This window comes from Ammodytes marinus (genome assembly GCF_949987685.1).
Source record: "Ammodytes marinus genome assembly, chromosome: 1".
Taxonomy (NCBI): Eukaryota; Metazoa; Chordata; class Actinopteri; order Uranoscopiformes; family Ammodytidae; genus Ammodytes; species Ammodytes marinus.
Window position 1 is genome coordinate 25,326,727 of NC_137230.1, and position 17,984 is coordinate 25,344,710.

The 17,984-nt window shown below is 42.1% G+C and overlaps 1 protein-coding gene across 1 annotated transcript in view; it reads right to left on the reverse strand.

Moving 5' to 3' along the window:
- The window catches only part of ush2a (Usher syndrome 2A (autosomal recessive, mild)), a gene marked incomplete at both ends in the record, with an annotated part of 196,702 nt that overhangs the window by 244 nt on the left and 178,474 nt on the right, over positions 1-17,984 (reverse strand). Inside the window, 19 exons of the mRNA XM_080028654.1 lie at positions 30-230; positions 783-851; positions 1,928-2,015; positions 2,451-2,592; positions 2,987-3,070; positions 3,806-3,982; positions 5,292-5,390; positions 5,632-5,750; positions 5,887-6,032; positions 6,620-6,712; positions 6,919-7,125; positions 11,259-11,589; positions 13,020-13,189; positions 13,351-13,632; positions 13,861-14,230; positions 14,344-14,705; positions 14,859-15,200; positions 15,581-15,726; positions 15,823-15,904. Coding sequence (XP_079884780.1) covers positions 30-230; positions 783-851; positions 1,928-2,015; positions 2,451-2,592; positions 2,987-3,070; positions 3,806-3,982; positions 5,292-5,390; positions 5,632-5,750; positions 5,887-6,032; positions 6,620-6,712; positions 6,919-7,125; positions 11,259-11,589; positions 13,020-13,189; positions 13,351-13,632; positions 13,861-14,230; positions 14,344-14,705; positions 14,859-15,200; positions 15,581-15,726; positions 15,823-15,904 — 3,510 coding nt within the window. The remainder of the gene's footprint in view (positions 1-29; positions 231-782; positions 852-1,927; positions 2,016-2,450; positions 2,593-2,986; positions 3,071-3,805; positions 3,983-5,291; positions 5,391-5,631; positions 5,751-5,886; positions 6,033-6,619; positions 6,713-6,918; positions 7,126-11,258; positions 11,590-13,019; positions 13,190-13,350; positions 13,633-13,860; positions 14,231-14,343; positions 14,706-14,858; positions 15,201-15,580; positions 15,727-15,822; positions 15,905-17,984) is intronic.

Below are 17,984 nucleotides of genomic sequence, written 5' to 3' on the forward strand. Positions count from 1 at the left end.
TAACATGCTAATTTAAATTCCGTCCTCACCAGTCCAGAATCTTGTGCTAGTGGGTTCTCCCAACTTCCTTCTTCCAGCATGAGTGACTTCCTGTCAATCAGCTGACTGACACTGCGGTGCAGGGAATGCTGGGAGTAAGCCTGGCTGAGGTCTGTCTGGATGGGAACCCGCAGCACAGTCATGGGGCTGAACCGTGAGCTGCTGCCCACTATCTTTGTGTCTGTCAGACCCTGAAAAGGATTTTCTTAGTCAGATGGTAGTATTGAAAACAATGTGTTTTACATGTTTGAACTGATTTGTTAAACATCTACTAACCCAGAAATATTATAATTTTTAGTAAGTTAAAATACATATCATTTTATTGTTATAATATCAACCGTCAACAGGGGGCACTACTCAGCAAGGATTGGCTCTTTGGGGCTGTTTTTTTTTTGGTTGTAGAAGATTCAGCAAAAACACAGCAGACACACGTGAAACCAATTTAGCTTGAACCATAAAAAAAGTCAAAGAATAAAAAAAAGTACAACACAGTTTTCAGTGGCAGATGTTTATGCTTGATGCTATGTCATACGGATATATAAAATTGTATTTGTTGCACATATAAAGGTTAAATATGGAGGGACAAACCAACATGTCTTACCTTGAAAAACCCAGATGAACCAATAACTGTCTTGTTATATTCATCTTATTACATCCACACAAACACACACATTAAAAGCATGCATACACAAACAAACATCACATGCGTAGAAAGGCACCCACTCAAATTCTCAATCCCGTACCTCAGTGTACACAGTGTAGCTTTTAAGCATTACGTTGGTGATCTCAACACAGTCTGCTACAGTGTCAAACTGTATGGGGACAATAAGATAAACATTTAGGGTTTTGACAGTAAATATGGAAATGAGTCTTACTGTGGGACGGTCAGGGAGAAGCACAGAACTGGGGTGATGTTTGGAGCACAACTCAGGACAGGACCTCTGAGAGATGGGTAGAGAGAGAGAGAGAGAGAGAGAGAGAGAGAGAGAGAGAGAGAGAGAGAGAGAGAGAGAGAGAGAGAGAGAGAGAGAGAGAGAGAGAGAGAGAGAGAGAGAGAGAGAGAGAGAGAGGAGAGACAGAGAAGTAGTATACACAGGAAGGGAGCCAGAAAAGACAGATAAATAAATAGAAAAGAAAAAGCATGAAAGACTCAAAAAGAGGGAAATTAAATACATTTTTCAAACACCATTGAATAAAATACAGGAGTATCAAGACAACATGGACACAACAACTAAGTGAATTATCAATGAATGAACCAGTGGATGAGGGTGGAGTAGCAGTGTTATTGGTAATGGGGGATTTGAGAGATAAAGAGGAATAATGTCTCTGCTTGGATCAAACTTCGACATATCAGATTAAAGGTTCTCATTCAAATGTTACACTGGATGTTAACTGGATTGGATGCTGACAGTCTACCTCAAGATGAAAGATTAAAGAAAAATCAAAAATCAAGTTGTGATTTGTTTGAGGTTTTAGCATGAAGCAGACTCAGTTCCATTTCTTTCTTTTTTACTGAGATGCAAAGTCATAAAGTATTACATCCTGCTTGTAACAGCTTTTAAGTGACAGTTGTTGTTTCAGCCCCCTTTGGTGGAACAAAGATTAAGACACAGCCGCTGTGGCAAAGACAGGTTTTTTCTAAAATGTGTACAATCCAGAGAAAATAAGAGTTTTAATTCAGTTACCAAGTGAATTCATGCAATCAAACAAAACTCACATTTGCTTCCCATCTTCCATTTTACGTCCCCTCATCTTCTGCCTAACCTTTATTCTGCTTTGAGCATTTTGTAAACCCATCTGTACCCCCCCCCCCCTCTCTCTCCATCTTTCAACCACCTTGTCACTGTTTTTTTCATTTCAAGTGCCATATTTTGTCTGCTTCCCTCACCATGTACATCTCTCCCCCAGCCTTCCTTGTCTTCTGAAGCATGACCAGCGGAGGGCGCTCTCTGGCTGATGGATTCTTCCTCAGGGCTCTAGAAAGAAAAACAATATATACACACCGTTTTGCTCTTGTTCTTATTCAGATAAAATCGCCTGTTCTTTTACATTGAGTGTGTTGCGTTTTGTAGAGATCTGTTTAAGTTATGCTTGTTTGATGTTTTTTATTTTTTTTAAGATATTTTTTTTGCATTTTTATGCTTTATTGATAGTGTAGAGACAGAGTTGAAATGGGGCAGAGAGGGGAGTGACATGCAGAGAACGACCGCGGGCTGGAATCGAACCCGGGTCCGCTGCTGGCCGAGGCCCATGTGGGGGACGTCCTACCAACTGAGCTAAGGGCGCCCCTCAGTTTGATGTTTTAGTGCAGTTTCATATTAACAAGTGCAGAGTACTTGGTGAGCAGAAATTCTATTCTATTGTGTTCAGGCCTTAATCCTTCTATCATGTTGAGTATTACATATGAATACCTTTGTAGCACAAGGCCCAGCAGTATGGCTAGCAGAAAAAGACCCAGCAGGGATAACAACAAGATGAACCAGAGCTCAGAGTAAACCGGTGTTGATGACATGCTGATGCCCTGTTTACCAATGTCCTCAGGCTCCAGAGGGTCTGCAGAAAGAGAGAGAGAGAGAGAGAGAGAGAGAGAGAGAGAGAGAGAGAGAGAGAGAGAGAGAGAGAGAGAGAGAGAGAGAGGAATAGATAAGATACCAACTCAGATATAATTATAATTCCATGTACTTTGTGGTCTTTGGTTTTAATGTTATCTTACTCCGCCACTTGTTATCAAAACATCATGCCAATAAAGTTTTGCTGAATTGAAATGAGGAAGATGTAGTGAGACAAATAAACAAACAGACACTCCTGAGTCACTGAATTTTTTTTTGTTGAGTGTGAGTGTGAGTGTGAGTGTGTGTGTGTGTGTGTGTGTGTGTGTGTGTGTGTGTGTGTGTGTGTGTGTGTGTGTGTGTGTGTGTGTGTGTGTGTGTGTGTGTGTGTGTGTTACCTAGGCCTGTGGCAGGGCTATATCTGATAGTGGGAGTACTGGCACTGCCACTGTTCGTTGTGCATGTCACCTGGAATGACAGAGCTGAGAGGAGCACAGGGAAAGACGGTGGGAAAAAGAAAACACCTCAGATTAGAATGAAATTATATTGTAATGGAAGGTTGACTTGTGAGGCTGCTTTTAACCTCAAAATGAAAAGAAGATTGCTTGAGATGCATTTGTGCAAAGATACTTCCTGTTTGGAAACAAAAAGCTCTAATTGAAAGGAAACATCCTCTTTACACACCTACACGCCTGTAAACACTCAAACTCTCTCAAGTCACAACTACAGCACATTCTGTCATGGCGACCCCCAATTCTCTGAAACACCCGCTCCGCACATCCCCTCAATCAAACACATGGCTCGTCATGATTACCAGCCTTGACAGCCAATCACATCAGTTCTCATGCATTAAATAATTAAATTTGACTCAACTTTAGAAAACACTTCATTATGATATATGTTCATGATGTCAGTAGCTTATTGCCCATTATACTTATGTGCACCAGTCAGCCAAAGCTAATTAATTTAAACACTATGTTATCCTTTAACAGTAATTGTATGCTGAAGGACTGGTATATGTTAACCAATCCTGTTAAAACAAAGTTAGACTATACCACTTATGTTGTTGTTGTTGTTTGGAGTACGCTGCCTGCCTTTGTGTGTATTTCACTAATTGCAGCTTCAGTATTGTGTGTCCAGAAGGGGTAGACATTCCTTCCAAAAAGTGTTTATTTATCTATTTGAATTTCTAAGTGTGTGTGTGTTTGTGTTCTCACTTTTCTGTGAGGTGCGTGGAACATGTAGATAGCTGTAGAAGCCAGTGTAGACCCTCAGCTGGCTCTCAGTCACACTGTACTCCTTCAGGTGCCCGTTTAGGGAGAAAGACGTCGCCCAGTCCAGCCAAATAACTGTCAGGTTACCATCCACTGTGAAAGGAGACATGTACTGGGGGGCTGGAGAGAGAGAGAGAGAGAGAGAGAGAGAGAGAGAGAGAGAGAGAGAGAGAGAGAGAGAGAGAAAGATTAAGGGTGTATTCACACTGGGAATGTCCGCTAGCTTTGGTCCAGACCAAATAGAGTTTAGATTTTTTTTGTTTGGTGTGGTCCACTTTCATATTGCCCCTTTTGCAAGTGAACCAGCTTTAAGAAGTAAAACCACACGTGATCTGTTGTCATTCATTCATTGGACAGACATTCTGGGGTGGAGCGAAGCAGGAAGCACGAAGTGAAAACTGCAAAATATATAACTGATACGATATGGGATTAAAAATAATAAATAAATAGATAGATAGATAGATAGATAGATAGATAGATAGATAGATAGATAGATAGAGAGAGAGAGAGATAGTAGATAGATAGATAGATAGATAGATAGATAGATAGATAGATAGATAGATAGATAGATAGATAGATAGATAGATAGATAGATAGATAGATAGATAGATAGATAGATAGATAGATAGATAGATAGATAGATAGATAGATGGATAGATAGATAGATAGGCCTACATCTAGCCTATAAATTTAAAAAAAAACATAAAATTATGGTTGTTTCATATGGTTATAATATGTAGGCCTGTGTCAATGTGTGGCTGCTGGACGCGCGGCTCGCGAGGAATAGGCTCAAGTTGACACACAGCTGATTTAGCCGTGTGTCAGCTGGGTGTGAGTTCGGCGCGGCTCAGCACCAAACTGACACGGGGATAGTATTGACGGTCCCGTAACATGGGAAGCAAAATAAAAACACGCACTTCATGCAAAGCGCAGCGTGAACCTGTTGTCACTGTGCAGGAGACGCTCCCCCTCCTTCATCTGATCGCTGAACACATCAGCATGTTTACGCGTCCTGTCTATCAAATGTAATATATTCGCTCTGGGCTTCTAGTCAAACCACAACTAATCTTCCTAACGACAATGGCGACAACAACACTTTCCCATAATGTGAAGCTGACGGCGATTTATTAAAAAATAAAACCACAGTGCTTCCTGCAATTGGGTCGGATCAAATTCACACCACAAAGAGTGCGTTTGGAAACGCACCGAGACCACCTCTTCAGCTGGGTCTCGGAGCATTTGTTTGGTCCGCCCCCGAGTGCGATTGCTGTATTCACACATGTCTGAAAGATGCGCACCGAAGGCGAAAGTGCATCTGAGTTCGTTTCAACCGAACTAACACGGCATGTGTGAATACACCCTTAAAGACAACTGAAACTTTGGAAATATTTTCTGTTTCTGAATTGCTGGGATTGGACACATTTTTTACCTTCGCTGAGTGTGGTGACAGTGGTCCAGTTGGAGGCAGTGCTGCCCATGTTGTTGAAGCAGGAGGCTCTCAGCTGATAGGTGGAGTAGGGTTGGAGACCTGCACAGATTAGTTCAGTTGTTTAAGTCACAGTATAACAGAGATCCATAACCAACACACTGTGCCAGTTCCTATCCATTTCCACTGTTGTCATTGTTCCCTTTTTCTGTAATTATTTGTTGTATTTTTTCATCAATGATATTTCAGTGTTGTTTTACTGAGCAGTGTTTTACTTCTCCTTTTTTCTTCTTTTTTTACATTGTAATGTGTGTCAGAGCATCTTGTAATAAGCATGGATGACCTGTCACATTGTAGCTCAGCCTTTTGCCAAAAAAACAGATTTCTGTTGGTCCTTCGACGCAATGGAGGGGCACAGGCTGGGGAGGCTGCGGGCAAGGTGATCTGAGATGTAGCTCACAGCTGCAAACAGAGATAAAGAGTGTGAGATTATGGAATAAGTTCTCTTGTCTCCCTTTAAAGTAAATCTGAGTGCACATCGTTTGTCTGTGGAGAACACACAGAAACAAAGTGCACTTTTTTATGTTGTTCTTTTCACCTCTCGATGACTCCGTTGGGTGCCAGAGGCTCGTCCCACTCCAGCTGAACAGAGCGGGAGGTCAGGGTGACAGGGCGCGGAGGGGGCTGCTGGGCTGGGGGGGCCGCCAGGGTGTGGAGTTCAATCACTTGACCCTGGCTACAGCACTGTCAAATGTTCACAACAGAGACGTCAAAGATTTGTAGCATTTCAGCAGGATCATGGCAGAAATTTAGATAGAAAAAATGCATACACCATTTTTAAACACTGAGTTCATGTTTTTTTGTGCAGTTTAAAAAAAAGTAACACCCAGTGGAAAAACAAGAATTTTAAGGTAAAAATATACAATGATTTATGGCCAGCAGTCAGGTTGTAGTAAATATAACCTTATTATTGACAATATTAGTCAAGTGGAAATCTGTTTTCTTGTGTTAAAATACTTAAATAATACTTACAGTTGCTTACTTAGACATGGAAACTACAGTATGAAACAGCTAATGACAACAATTTGATGCAAAGTGTCTCCACATCAGTGATGTTATCCGGACAAGAAAATTAAAAATCTGTCTGTAGCTATAAAAAAGGTCAAACCTCTTAAGTTGAACTAAATCATTTTGTTTGTGTTTTTTTTAAACAGTGGTGTCACCTACAAGTATGTTTGAAGAATAATACCAGATAGGAACCAGACTGAAACTGTGATGTCACTCTAATGATAAAGTAGCTGTTAAGTATGAAGATATATCAATACTAATACCTGATAACAGGTGCAGGCCTCTACTCCTACCCAGTACTGGGTGTAAGGAAGTAAACCATGGAGTGTCTGCTGATGGGATGTTCCCTCTGAAAGCTACAGGAAGGGGAAAGTATGGGGTTGGAGACAAGAGTTAAGTCATATAGAGACACATAACAAGTGGGTCAGTAGGAAGAAGTCAAAATGGAAGGAGTGAATGAAGAGTGGGTGAGGATTATTATTGTTGTAGGAAAGGGAAAATGTACAGGAATACAACCTCCAAACTGAGGACAAGTTATAATCAAGCACATTGTTAAACCTACCAGAGTGTGGTTGTTGTGGTTCCGAGAGAACACTCTGTAAAGGCTAACAATCCCATTGGGTTGGGCTGGAGGATGGATATCCACTACTGCTGAGGTCGCTGAAACACTCAGGAAGACAGGCGGGCCTAAACCCTCAGGTGGGGCAGGTCCTGTTCTCCCACTGGCCCACACACTGGCAGAACGGCCGGCCGTATTCACTGCCCACACCTGTAGGAAAAACACATACATTAGTCAATAATATCAAGACGGTTCATTGACATATTTAACTGAACAAGAAAAAGTGAAGGGACGTGTGGGCGCCACATACAAACTTTTTTCTCTTGAGATTAGGATTTAAGGGTGCAATTTATTAACTCTTAATAATGCAAGCTTTTCTTAATTACCAAGTTTCCACCAGACCCCCAAAAGCATATAAGTCAATTCATTGGACCATCGATCAAAACTACCATCACTACTGAGAGCAAAACCTTTTCAACATGCAACCCAACGGTAACATATCTGCATGACAATTACCTTTCACCTTCATCAAGGAGTTATTCATTTCACACAAACACACACACACACACACACACACACACACACACACACACACACACACACACACACACACACACACACACACACACACACACACACACAGTAATCTTATTTGTGTGCATGTGTTGGGTATAATTAGAGGGTGTACACAGCACAGGGTCAGGCAAGGTGGAGATTTGCATGTGTAAGTCATCTGTAGCCTGTCAGAAGTGGTGCAGAAGGCAGATGGATGGGTCCGAGGTTTGCCGTGGAAAGTGTGTGTCTGTGTGTGTGATGTGTTGTCTGTGGCTGTGATAGCAGGGTTCTGTGCATGTATGTGTGTTCATGCAAGAGTGTTAAGAGTAAAATTAACCTCAATAATAGTCAATTAGGCCGTGATCAATCAGCCTGATTGATCTAAGTGACAGCACAGATGGACTAAGATGGGAGAGGGGAAAGAAGAATGGAAGATGGAGAGACCGGGAATGGGAAGGGGAGGACAGGAGGAAGGGTGGACAAGGCACAGTGAGAAGAAGCAAGAGAGCAAACAGGGGATTTCTATCATTGTCCAAATGTTACGGCTTGAGTAGTGATTGGCGCAATTCTGCAGATGAGATTTAAATGAAATTGCGCGTTTGCTTTGTGGTGACAGAGAACATGCCTTACTGCTCACTACTGCTGTATTAGAATAGTTTACACTTATAGGTCATTCTTACCATGTAAACAAAAACTACCTGACAAGTCTTAGGTCTTAAAGTTGCGTATTATCTGTCAAGCTCAAACAGCATGAATATTTGCAACACAAAACCAAGAAAGTAGGTATACACATGTCTGGTGAGCTAATCTACATGGTTCATAGATTAAATAAAATAGTATGGTATAGTAAAGCATAGAAGCTAGGTAAAGATGTAAGCATACTCTAACTTTAAAATGTGTAAACAATTCTATTGTCAGTCAAAATAATTTTTTTTTGTAGAAATAGTATTATTCAAGGATATTTACTCCTCTTACATGCAATCACGTAAGCAGCCAGACTATTGTTTTTTTCTTATTGAGTACATGTAAAATGTATTCAGATAGGAGTGACTGCAGGCAACCTTTATAGTAAGTTAATAAAATCCTTTGCACAAACACAACATTTTAGTAGCCAATGCAAAAATAAATCCATTAAACTCAAAAAGGGACACACACCACTGCCCTTGAATGTTTATTTGGGGTATTGTATATTATCATTTGCGACTTGTGACTGCACCTACAGTCTCCTCTCAGAGAATATGGCCTGGACTCGTCCACAGGCCCATGAAACTGTCTGCTGCTTTTTAAAGGGGGTGAGAGGATCTGATGTGATTAGCCATTATTGTAACCCACCGTGACTCCACAAGTTAACACCACATATATAGCATTTTAATATTAAGTGAAATAGAAGGAATTAGAAGTGCGCACTGAAAAGGTAATTCCGAGAGAATAAAAAATAAAAAAATTAAATAAATCGAAGTGAACAAATTGAAGTGACAACTGACAACTTAAAACATACTTAGTTTAAACTTCTAACATTAACCTGCTGAGAGAGTTGCCACTCCTTAATTGCCCATTTGAAAAAAATTGTTCCTGCTTTTTAATGAATGAAGTAATGTAAATACTATTAACATGATAAGAATAGCTCAAATAGGAGATTGTAATCACTTTTGCAGCACCCTTCTGATGGAAAAGAGTGCTTGGTAAAAAAAACCTGAGGAAAAGATTTGCATTAGGTGAAGAAAAAAGTTTCCTACATTTGAATTTCTACGCATGAACTGCGTCTTTACTTGTTGCACACAAGAGTTTCAATTAAATTAGCTTCTGCCAACTTACAAAATTGGAACTGCAGCAATAAAATATTTCTCCCCAGCAACAACCACATTCTTTCCCTAGTAGCAACACAGTTACAGCCTCAACGTGACGCAAGGCTTTGGACTTGATTAAGAAGTTTGTGCAACATAGACAGAAAAGAGAGAAACAGTTCAAAACTTCAGTCTGTCCAGATCACCTTGCCCTTGATCCAGTGTTTTAAGGTAAAACTCATCTCTCTACGTCCTTATATCATCTACAGACATTTTACTGCTTCCTCTCCTCTCTTGTCCTCTCTTCTCCTATTGGGCCGTGATTTGGCTTATTAGACACAAAATAAAAATATACGCCGTTAGCTGCCACGGCAGCTAAGGAGCCGCCATGGCAACGAACGCCTTCAGGAAATTACCAGACAGTATTTGAGCCTTGTTATTGGACGGTTGGACTGCGGACTGAATTCGAGCGCTCTGATAGGCCAACAGAGCTACTTGGCGGGTGCATCTACTTGGGGTGAAGGGGCTAAGTTGTGTGAAAGTGGGCAGTAATTAAAACCAAGCATAAAGCTGTCAATAGGAGCTTATGACCTAGTGTAATTAGCCTAATATGATTTCTCTCTCTGCACTGTGCTGTGCTAAACTGAACTGACTGATCGTCCTTGTGTACGCCTGAAACACAGACGGAAAGGATTGAGAGCCAGAAAGGTACACAGACAGATTATCAGGTAAATACAAATAAATCCAGGCAGACAGACAGCTACGTAGCTGAGATAATAGACTGATAGATAGACAGGTAGTCACAGGGAAAATACCACTCTATGCCTGAAAATGTAAACTGCAGGGTGAATAACTTTATATGAATATCCAAAAAATGTAAACATTCCCTTCGCGTCCCTGACTCTAACACACACACACACACACACACACACACACACACACACACACACACACACACACACACACACACACACACACACACACACACACATACACACACACACACACACAGAAGTGGTGTGTAAGTGTGTACATGTGTTCATGGACATTACACACATACCACCACCTTGTCCACGTATCCGAATCCCCCACTGGCGAATCCTCAGGGGACGTGTAGCGGTCACCATTAAAAGGTCTTTCCAATACAAGCTCTGTTACCAAGGGGGCTAACAGTTAATTCGATTGGCTGGCTGGTAATCAGGAAGTGGGGTGCTCTGAGGACCCAGTGATTAATGGCTCTGTTGCCCGCTCGTCATCTCACAAAGCTCCTCCCTCCCTCCCTCCTCCTGTCATAAATTAGGACCCTCGTAAATAAAGACTGCACCACAATCAGGCAAACTCAATCAATTACACAGGTTCTCTGGCCTCGGCTCGTATGTCTGACAGGCAGGAATGCTAATGTTATTGTTGCTTCCAAAGGGCTAGCCTGTCAATTAGCAAACCGATGCGTAGCATAACAGCATGAATATGGACCCCTCCGTTTAACACCCCTCAAATTACTTGGCTTGTGTGTTAGTGTGCACATGTACATATGTGTATGTACGTGTCTATGAATGATTATAACAGTAGTTGGGTCTGCCTGAATGGACTTTTGGAAAAAACATTTCCTCATGACAACAAGCTACGTACAGCTTTTAATAAATTCCTTTACATTTGTTTTTCAAATTTAATAAGGTCTTAATTCTTAATGTCATACGTCAACTTGTTTAAGCTCTGGGGATCCTCACTTATCCTATTAGAATCTTTCTCATAAATTACAAAAAGAGAGTTTACAACCTCAAAAATGAATCAGATAAATCCAAAGAATCATCAATCATAATGTCCAGCACTTCTACTAGTTATGGTGGCGACTACAGAAGGATTGGTTTACATTTCTTCTTTGATCTTAAAAAAATACGAGTTCAGTGAGCTAAATTTCTACCTGAGCCAACCAGCCGTATTTATTTGCTGTCATTCTGCTCCTATGTACAAACACACACACGTAAAATGCGAAGAGCATTGTACCTGGTACTGGTATACAGTGTATGGCTGGAGTGCTTCATCTTTGCAAGTGGTAGATATATTCCTGTAGACAAGTGTGGCTGCATCAGGTCTGAGGGTGTCAGTGGTACGGTCCAGCCTGCGGTACACCTCATAATAAAGGACTCTACCATTGGGCTGAGCAGGAGGGGACCAGGTGAGTAGAAAGGTGGTCTGTAGGCCGCTGTGTCTGTCAGCCTGGAGGTCTAACAGTGGCGCTGTTTGTCCAGCAGGGGGAGCCTCCAGAGTGAGAACCGATGACCAGTCACTGGAGGAGCAGCCCAGAGCCGTGCAAGCCTGCATCCTCACTTCATACCTACACACACATATAGGCACATATTTTTGAATGCAATATTCAGTAATATTTTTGGGTAAGAAAGACATGCAACAGACATACTTAAAGTACTGCAAAAACTGTTCAATGGCCCACTATGTTTAATCCCAATTCTATACCAAAGAAATAGTCCACATAGACAAACAGTCCAGCAAGTGGAGCAGTCCTCCAATAGAAACAATAAATAAAAAACTGTTTGCAATCATGAATGTCTAAACCAAGTGTTCACTGAGCCTTACCCACAACAAGACAACAGCTAGGTAACCAGTTAGAAAGCAATGTTACTCTTTCAGAGAACAACAGGAATAAGAGGAGATGATGGAAAAGAGTGAGGGGGAGAAAAAGAGGGAGACGGTGATGGAGATGAGTTGAATGGATAGAAGGTCATCAGAGAGAGGGGGAGCGATCTTCAGGTGATACGGCTGATGAGCTTTTATTATCTGAATCTTATCACCACATACACACAGCCACACATTCAAGCACACGGACATGTACACACAGGAATAGACACACACAACTGCACATGCACATGCATATGCACCCCTCATACACAAGCACACACACACACACACACACACACACACACACACACACACACACACACACACACACACACACACACACACACACACACACACACACACACACACACACACACACACACACACACACACACACACACACACACACACACACACACACACAAATCCTTTTCTTTCTTTCTCTGACTCAATGTATTTCTTGCTTTGAAACACCAGAGTCTTGACGATGTCAATTTGAGAGGTACTTGTTCTATCTAAATGAAAATATTTGCATTTTAACAGGTATATTACTAAAATAAAATCAAACTTAATTTGTATAGCACTTTTCATACACAGTGAAGGCAACACAAAGTGCTTTCCAGAATAAAATAAAAAGAAATGTAATCCTATTAAGAACATCCTAATTTATTGCAAACATACTTTCGATCTACTATGTAGGTGTCACCTGTTTACAAACAGCATGTTGATATTGCGATACATTTTTTTTTCCTAATTTATTTTTATATGCTGCAACATTGAAATGTTTAATCTGGTATTAATGGTGCAACAGCTCCTGGATGGTGGTGGTTTATAAATAGTTCACCACAGTGTTCTTTTTTGTTACCAAGAGATGGCACTCTGTTGCCTTCTATGTCACCCATCTCTTATTGCTCCCCATATTTTCCTTTATTACAGTACTTGGTAATAAAGGAAATAGGCAAAAATGTAGGCAAACAAGAAAAACTTTGCAAAAAATACCACTCCCCCTTTTTTTTACTAAAAAATGTTCCTCCTTGTACATGTTCCATCCAGTACATTGATAAACAAACTTATTTTTTTACTGCACTGAAACCTATGTTAACTGTGGTGCAGATCTGTGCTTTGACTGACCTGTGGTACGCAGCCAGCCTATGCAGAGTGGTGTGTCGCATATGGAAGTCACTTGTCTCTGGAGTGAAGACAGTGCTGGTGGTGCTGAGCTGGACTGGATCCCTTTGATGCACAGTGTAACTCACAATGTCTCCATTAGGTCGTGCTGGGGCGCTCCATTCTACTCTCACCTGGAAGACAGACATGCACATAAACTTCAAAACAAAACAATTGAAAGTAGTAGGAAAGTAAATAATGGACATTACACGTGTCATGATTCAGCTGTTACCTATATAATAATACATTCAACTATATATACTATTTATATGGACTGAACAGACGAATGACTCACCGTGCTTGGTCCCAGAGGCGTCAGTGTAGGGGGACTGACACCAGCAGGAGCTGACGGGTGAGTCTTTGCTGTGGCTGCCGCGCTGCTCACTGCCCCTCTGCTGTTGTTGGCCCTGACAACGTAGCTGTATTCCACGCTTGGCAAAAGTGTGAAGTCGTGGTAATGGGTCTCCGTGCCAACAAAGATAACTTCACCATCTCTGCGGAGTTCATACCCTGTGATGATGCCATTAGGCTGCTCTGGGGCTCTCCAGATAATCTCCACCGACTCTGGGCCTGTGACCTTCCAATGAGAAAAAAAAGTCACATCAAACAGAGCTCCAAATAGCATTAAATGTAAAACTAAAAACAAATCTCACCCAAGTAACAATTTAACTATTTCTTGTTATTATATGTTTCCTAGAACTGTTTCATTTGATTAGTTCTGGATTGGAATACACAGATTTAGGTATTACACACCTAGTAACTGAGGTTTCACTGAAAAAACAAAAAAACAAACAAACAAACAAACCTTTAGAGTAGGGCTAGGCATGCCAGTTGGAGCAGCCTCCTCAGTTACAGTGGACATTGTGGTGCTGGTGGTGCACCCACCGCTGGTACAAGCCACAAGGACCAGCTGATATGATGTGTGTGGCCGCAGATCCGACAACACTGTATGTCGGTCCCTTCCATGATAGGCTTCTTGGTCGTTCAGTTTCAGCACATATTCAGTCACCTCTCCATTTTGTGTCATTGGTTTACTCCAGGAAATATTTATACTATTGGATGTGATGGTGTCCACTGTGGGAGCTTCCACTGTGGCAGGTGGAGCCTCTAGAGTTCTGATGTCTGTATGAGGGCCGGTGATGCATCCCTCTGACGTGCAGGCTATGACTGAATAGCTAAAAAAAAAGAAAACAGAATGAAAGTTTAATACTCTCTATTAAAGATGTAATTCAAATTAAAAACATTCAGGTAACTAACTTTAAACTAATATAGTAAAGGCAAGCAATACCTATACGTTGAGAACGACAGGAGGTCTTCATCAGTGTAGTTGAGGACAGTGGGGTCAAAACTGAATGAGAAACTGACATTGTTTCTGTGAATTCTGTAGGACTGAAGGACCCCGTTAGGCTCCAGTGGAGGAGTCCAGGTCACTAACAGCTCACTGGGCCGGCCTGGGAGGTGACTCACTGCTGGGGGAGCGAGGCCACGAGGAGGGGCCTGTCTTGTCGTCACGGATACCCATGGGCTGTCGGTGTGTCCAGCGGGGTTGTGAGTACGCACGCTGAACTCATACTGTGTCCAGGGACGTAGACCGGTCACTGTATAGGAGAAGATGTCAGCATGCTGCGGGGATGATTCTCTGAACAGCACCTAGTTAGACACAAGGCATGACACAAGCTTTTTACAAATATATTGGTAGCACCAGGTTATCCCATCAGGCTAAATGATAAATTGGTCAGATTATCAATAAACCTATAAATCACTGCCCATATCTTTACAGAGATGTTGTTAGTTTCAACCCACCTTTTCCCTTTCAATACCCTCTTCGTTACTTCTTCCCCTCCCCACTTCCTCCAGACTTCTTCCAAGTAGAAAATACTCTGCGATTGGTCCGTTGGGCTGAGAGGGGCGGCTCCAGGTAAGTGACACATGGTCTGGGCCAATGGAGAGAGGCCTGGGAGGGGGCTGGGAAGCAGGTGGAGCTGCTGCCGTGGTGACTTGCTGAGGCGGGGTGCGTGTGCAGCCTGCTAGGGTACAAGCCTCAAGAGTCAAAGTGTACGCGGTCCATGGCTCCAAACGACGAAACAGGAAGCTGCGCGAGAGTCCGCTGAATTCCAAGTTCCCCTCACTGTAAAGGTTGTACATCTGGAGAGGAAAGACAATAAGCCAGTTCAGTTGTAAAGGAAAAGATGACATCCATTTATTATATTGACTGTCTAACCTTCAAATGCAGACCTACTGCTGTGCATGTAGTGTGAATCAGAATATACAGTATGTTAACTATGTTTAGGAATATGCAAAGTAGATGCTACATTTCATTGGTAAAGTTGTAACTTGGTAACTTATAAGAATACTCGAGGGCTTTTCATATGTGTGTCTTTATATTATTTGCATATCAATCGGCTGTGTCTACTGTTTCTTTTACTCTACTAGACTGATATAACCTGAGGAGCACCTTGCTCCACTTCACCTGCTCCACCACATGCATACACTTTGGTATGTGTTTTGTGTATTGTATTATATACCGTGATGATTCCATACGGAGCACTTGGCTGATCCCAGCTAAGCAGTAACGCTCTGCCCTGCTCTCGCTGCTCAATGGTGAAGTTGGCCAGGCCCGCTGGAGAGGCCTCCAGGGTCCTAATGCCTACCCATGGACTGGACACACTGCCTGAAGGGTTACACAGCATCTAGACTCAGCGGAGGTGCTCAATGGTTGGCTGCTGTTATGTAAACCTGATATCTTAAATTATCATCATTAACTTACCTGCATCATTCACAGCTACCACTCGCAGGCTATACTCACTGTACGGTTCCAGACCATATACTGTTGTGTCTAGGACTGAACCCTGGGAGAGAAAAGAAAGACCAAGGTATAAAGGATATATAGAGATGGTTAACATAGATAGTATAAATAGAGAAATGGAACGAGTACGAGAGAAGTAAGAAAAACTAGAAAAAAATGAGAACGGGTGGGATGTAAGGGAGACAGTTGCAGAGAGGAGGGGGTACGGGAGAGAAAAAAATAGGAAAAATTGGAAAGACAAAGGGGATGTTTGGGCAAGAGTTAAAAGGAGAAAGAAAAAAAGCAGAGACGGAAAGGGAAACAGGAAAGTGGGTAGCATGCCATAGTGAGAGGAGAGAGCGGGAGGAAATTAGTTACACGAACAAATCCTGCATGAATAAAAACCAGTGCATTACTCATTAAAATGGGGGAATGAAAAGGAACACTGAGACAATGGTGAGCTAAGATGACATGACATGGGATTGTGATATCAACATTTTCAACATACAGGCTCTGCCATGGTAAAGTAAGTAGACACCAGAGAAGTGGCAGAGACAGAGAGAGAGACTGGCAGGCAGACGGCCGTCCCTTATGAGTGAATACAAAGCTTCCAGATTGAGTGTTTATGTCACACATGCACCCTTTCATATTACACATGCACACACACACACACACACACACACAGAAAGAGAGAAAGACAGGCAGAGTGAGTCTGCCAGTAGCTTTAGGCAGTGGGACCCAACCCAGCACCCTGGCAGAGACAGGGGCAGTGTGTGTTTGTGTGTGTGTGATACAGTGGGAACACCATTTACTAATTGATAAGAGACACACTGTTGTTTCAAAAGGCCCTGGCGTGTGATGACATGGTAGTCAGGGAGCACTAGGCTCCAGGATGTAGCACTGCCTGTGGGTTTATTTGTTTGTTTGTTTATGACAGCTTTGAAGCTGCTATGAGAGTGTTCTTTCTGTGTATGTACAACACAGGAGGCTATATATTTTTTTCAAGTGTTGAGTCTGCAGTTTTATTTTATTTTTTATTGTCTGTTCAGGACCAAAAGCTTTCACATAAGCAAGCACATGTTAAGAGATTAACTGGTAACCCACTTCAATGCAGCAGCAAGAGGATAAAAAAGGCTCCAATTTAAACTGAATCAAATGAAAACCCTGACAAATCACTGTAGCGTGGCACCAAGGATGAACTGTCTGAACAACAACCAGAATGCATGTATTCACTGTTTTCATGTCTGGGCACCAACGTGTTTTTCATCCACAGTAAAATAGGATTAATAAGCCCCCAGACACCTAGACACCAGCTAAATCCTCCTGCAAATCACAGCACTTCTCAGCAGAGAGAGGGATGGAGGGATGTGGAAGAGAGAAAGAGAGAGAGAGACACGGGGATGGAGAGAGATAGAGAGAGAAAAGGGGCAGTGGGAGTGAGAAGTAACGGCCGGAAAGAATGAAATGAAATATACATAAGTTAGGTGTTGTAAGACTGAAAATTAGAAAAGAGGGATAGAACAAAGAGGTGAAATACTAACTGATGAAGGAAAGTAAAAAAAGGGGAGATAGATGGAGGGGGGAGTATGTGAGAAAGTAGGAGAGAGATGGAGTAAATGGGTGAAAAAAAAGATGGAAGAAAGCTCAAGTGGGAGAGAAAGAAGATAGATGTGGCAAAAGGGAGAGACAGATTAAGTGAGCGAGAATGAGAGATCTCTCTACCTTAAAAGCCAGTGAAATATGTGAGGCATGTGGCCTATAAAGCGGTTAACATATGCACATTGTCAATAGCAGCATCTGGCGCTGGCAGCTTTTATAGGAGCGTGGAGACTCTGCTACACGCCTCTAGATGGCAATACATTCAAACACTTTATCACTGAAACACACCACATTAACGGCCTTCACACACACACCCACGGACACACACACACACACACCCACGGAAGCACACATCCACGGAAGCACGCACACACACACACACACACACACACACACACACACACACACACGCACACACACACACACACACACGCACACACACACACACACACACACACACAAATACTCAACAATCAAGCACTATGAAATACACCACCTTAGCCTGCTTACTGCACGCACACGTGAAAGTAAAAGCTCCCTCAATA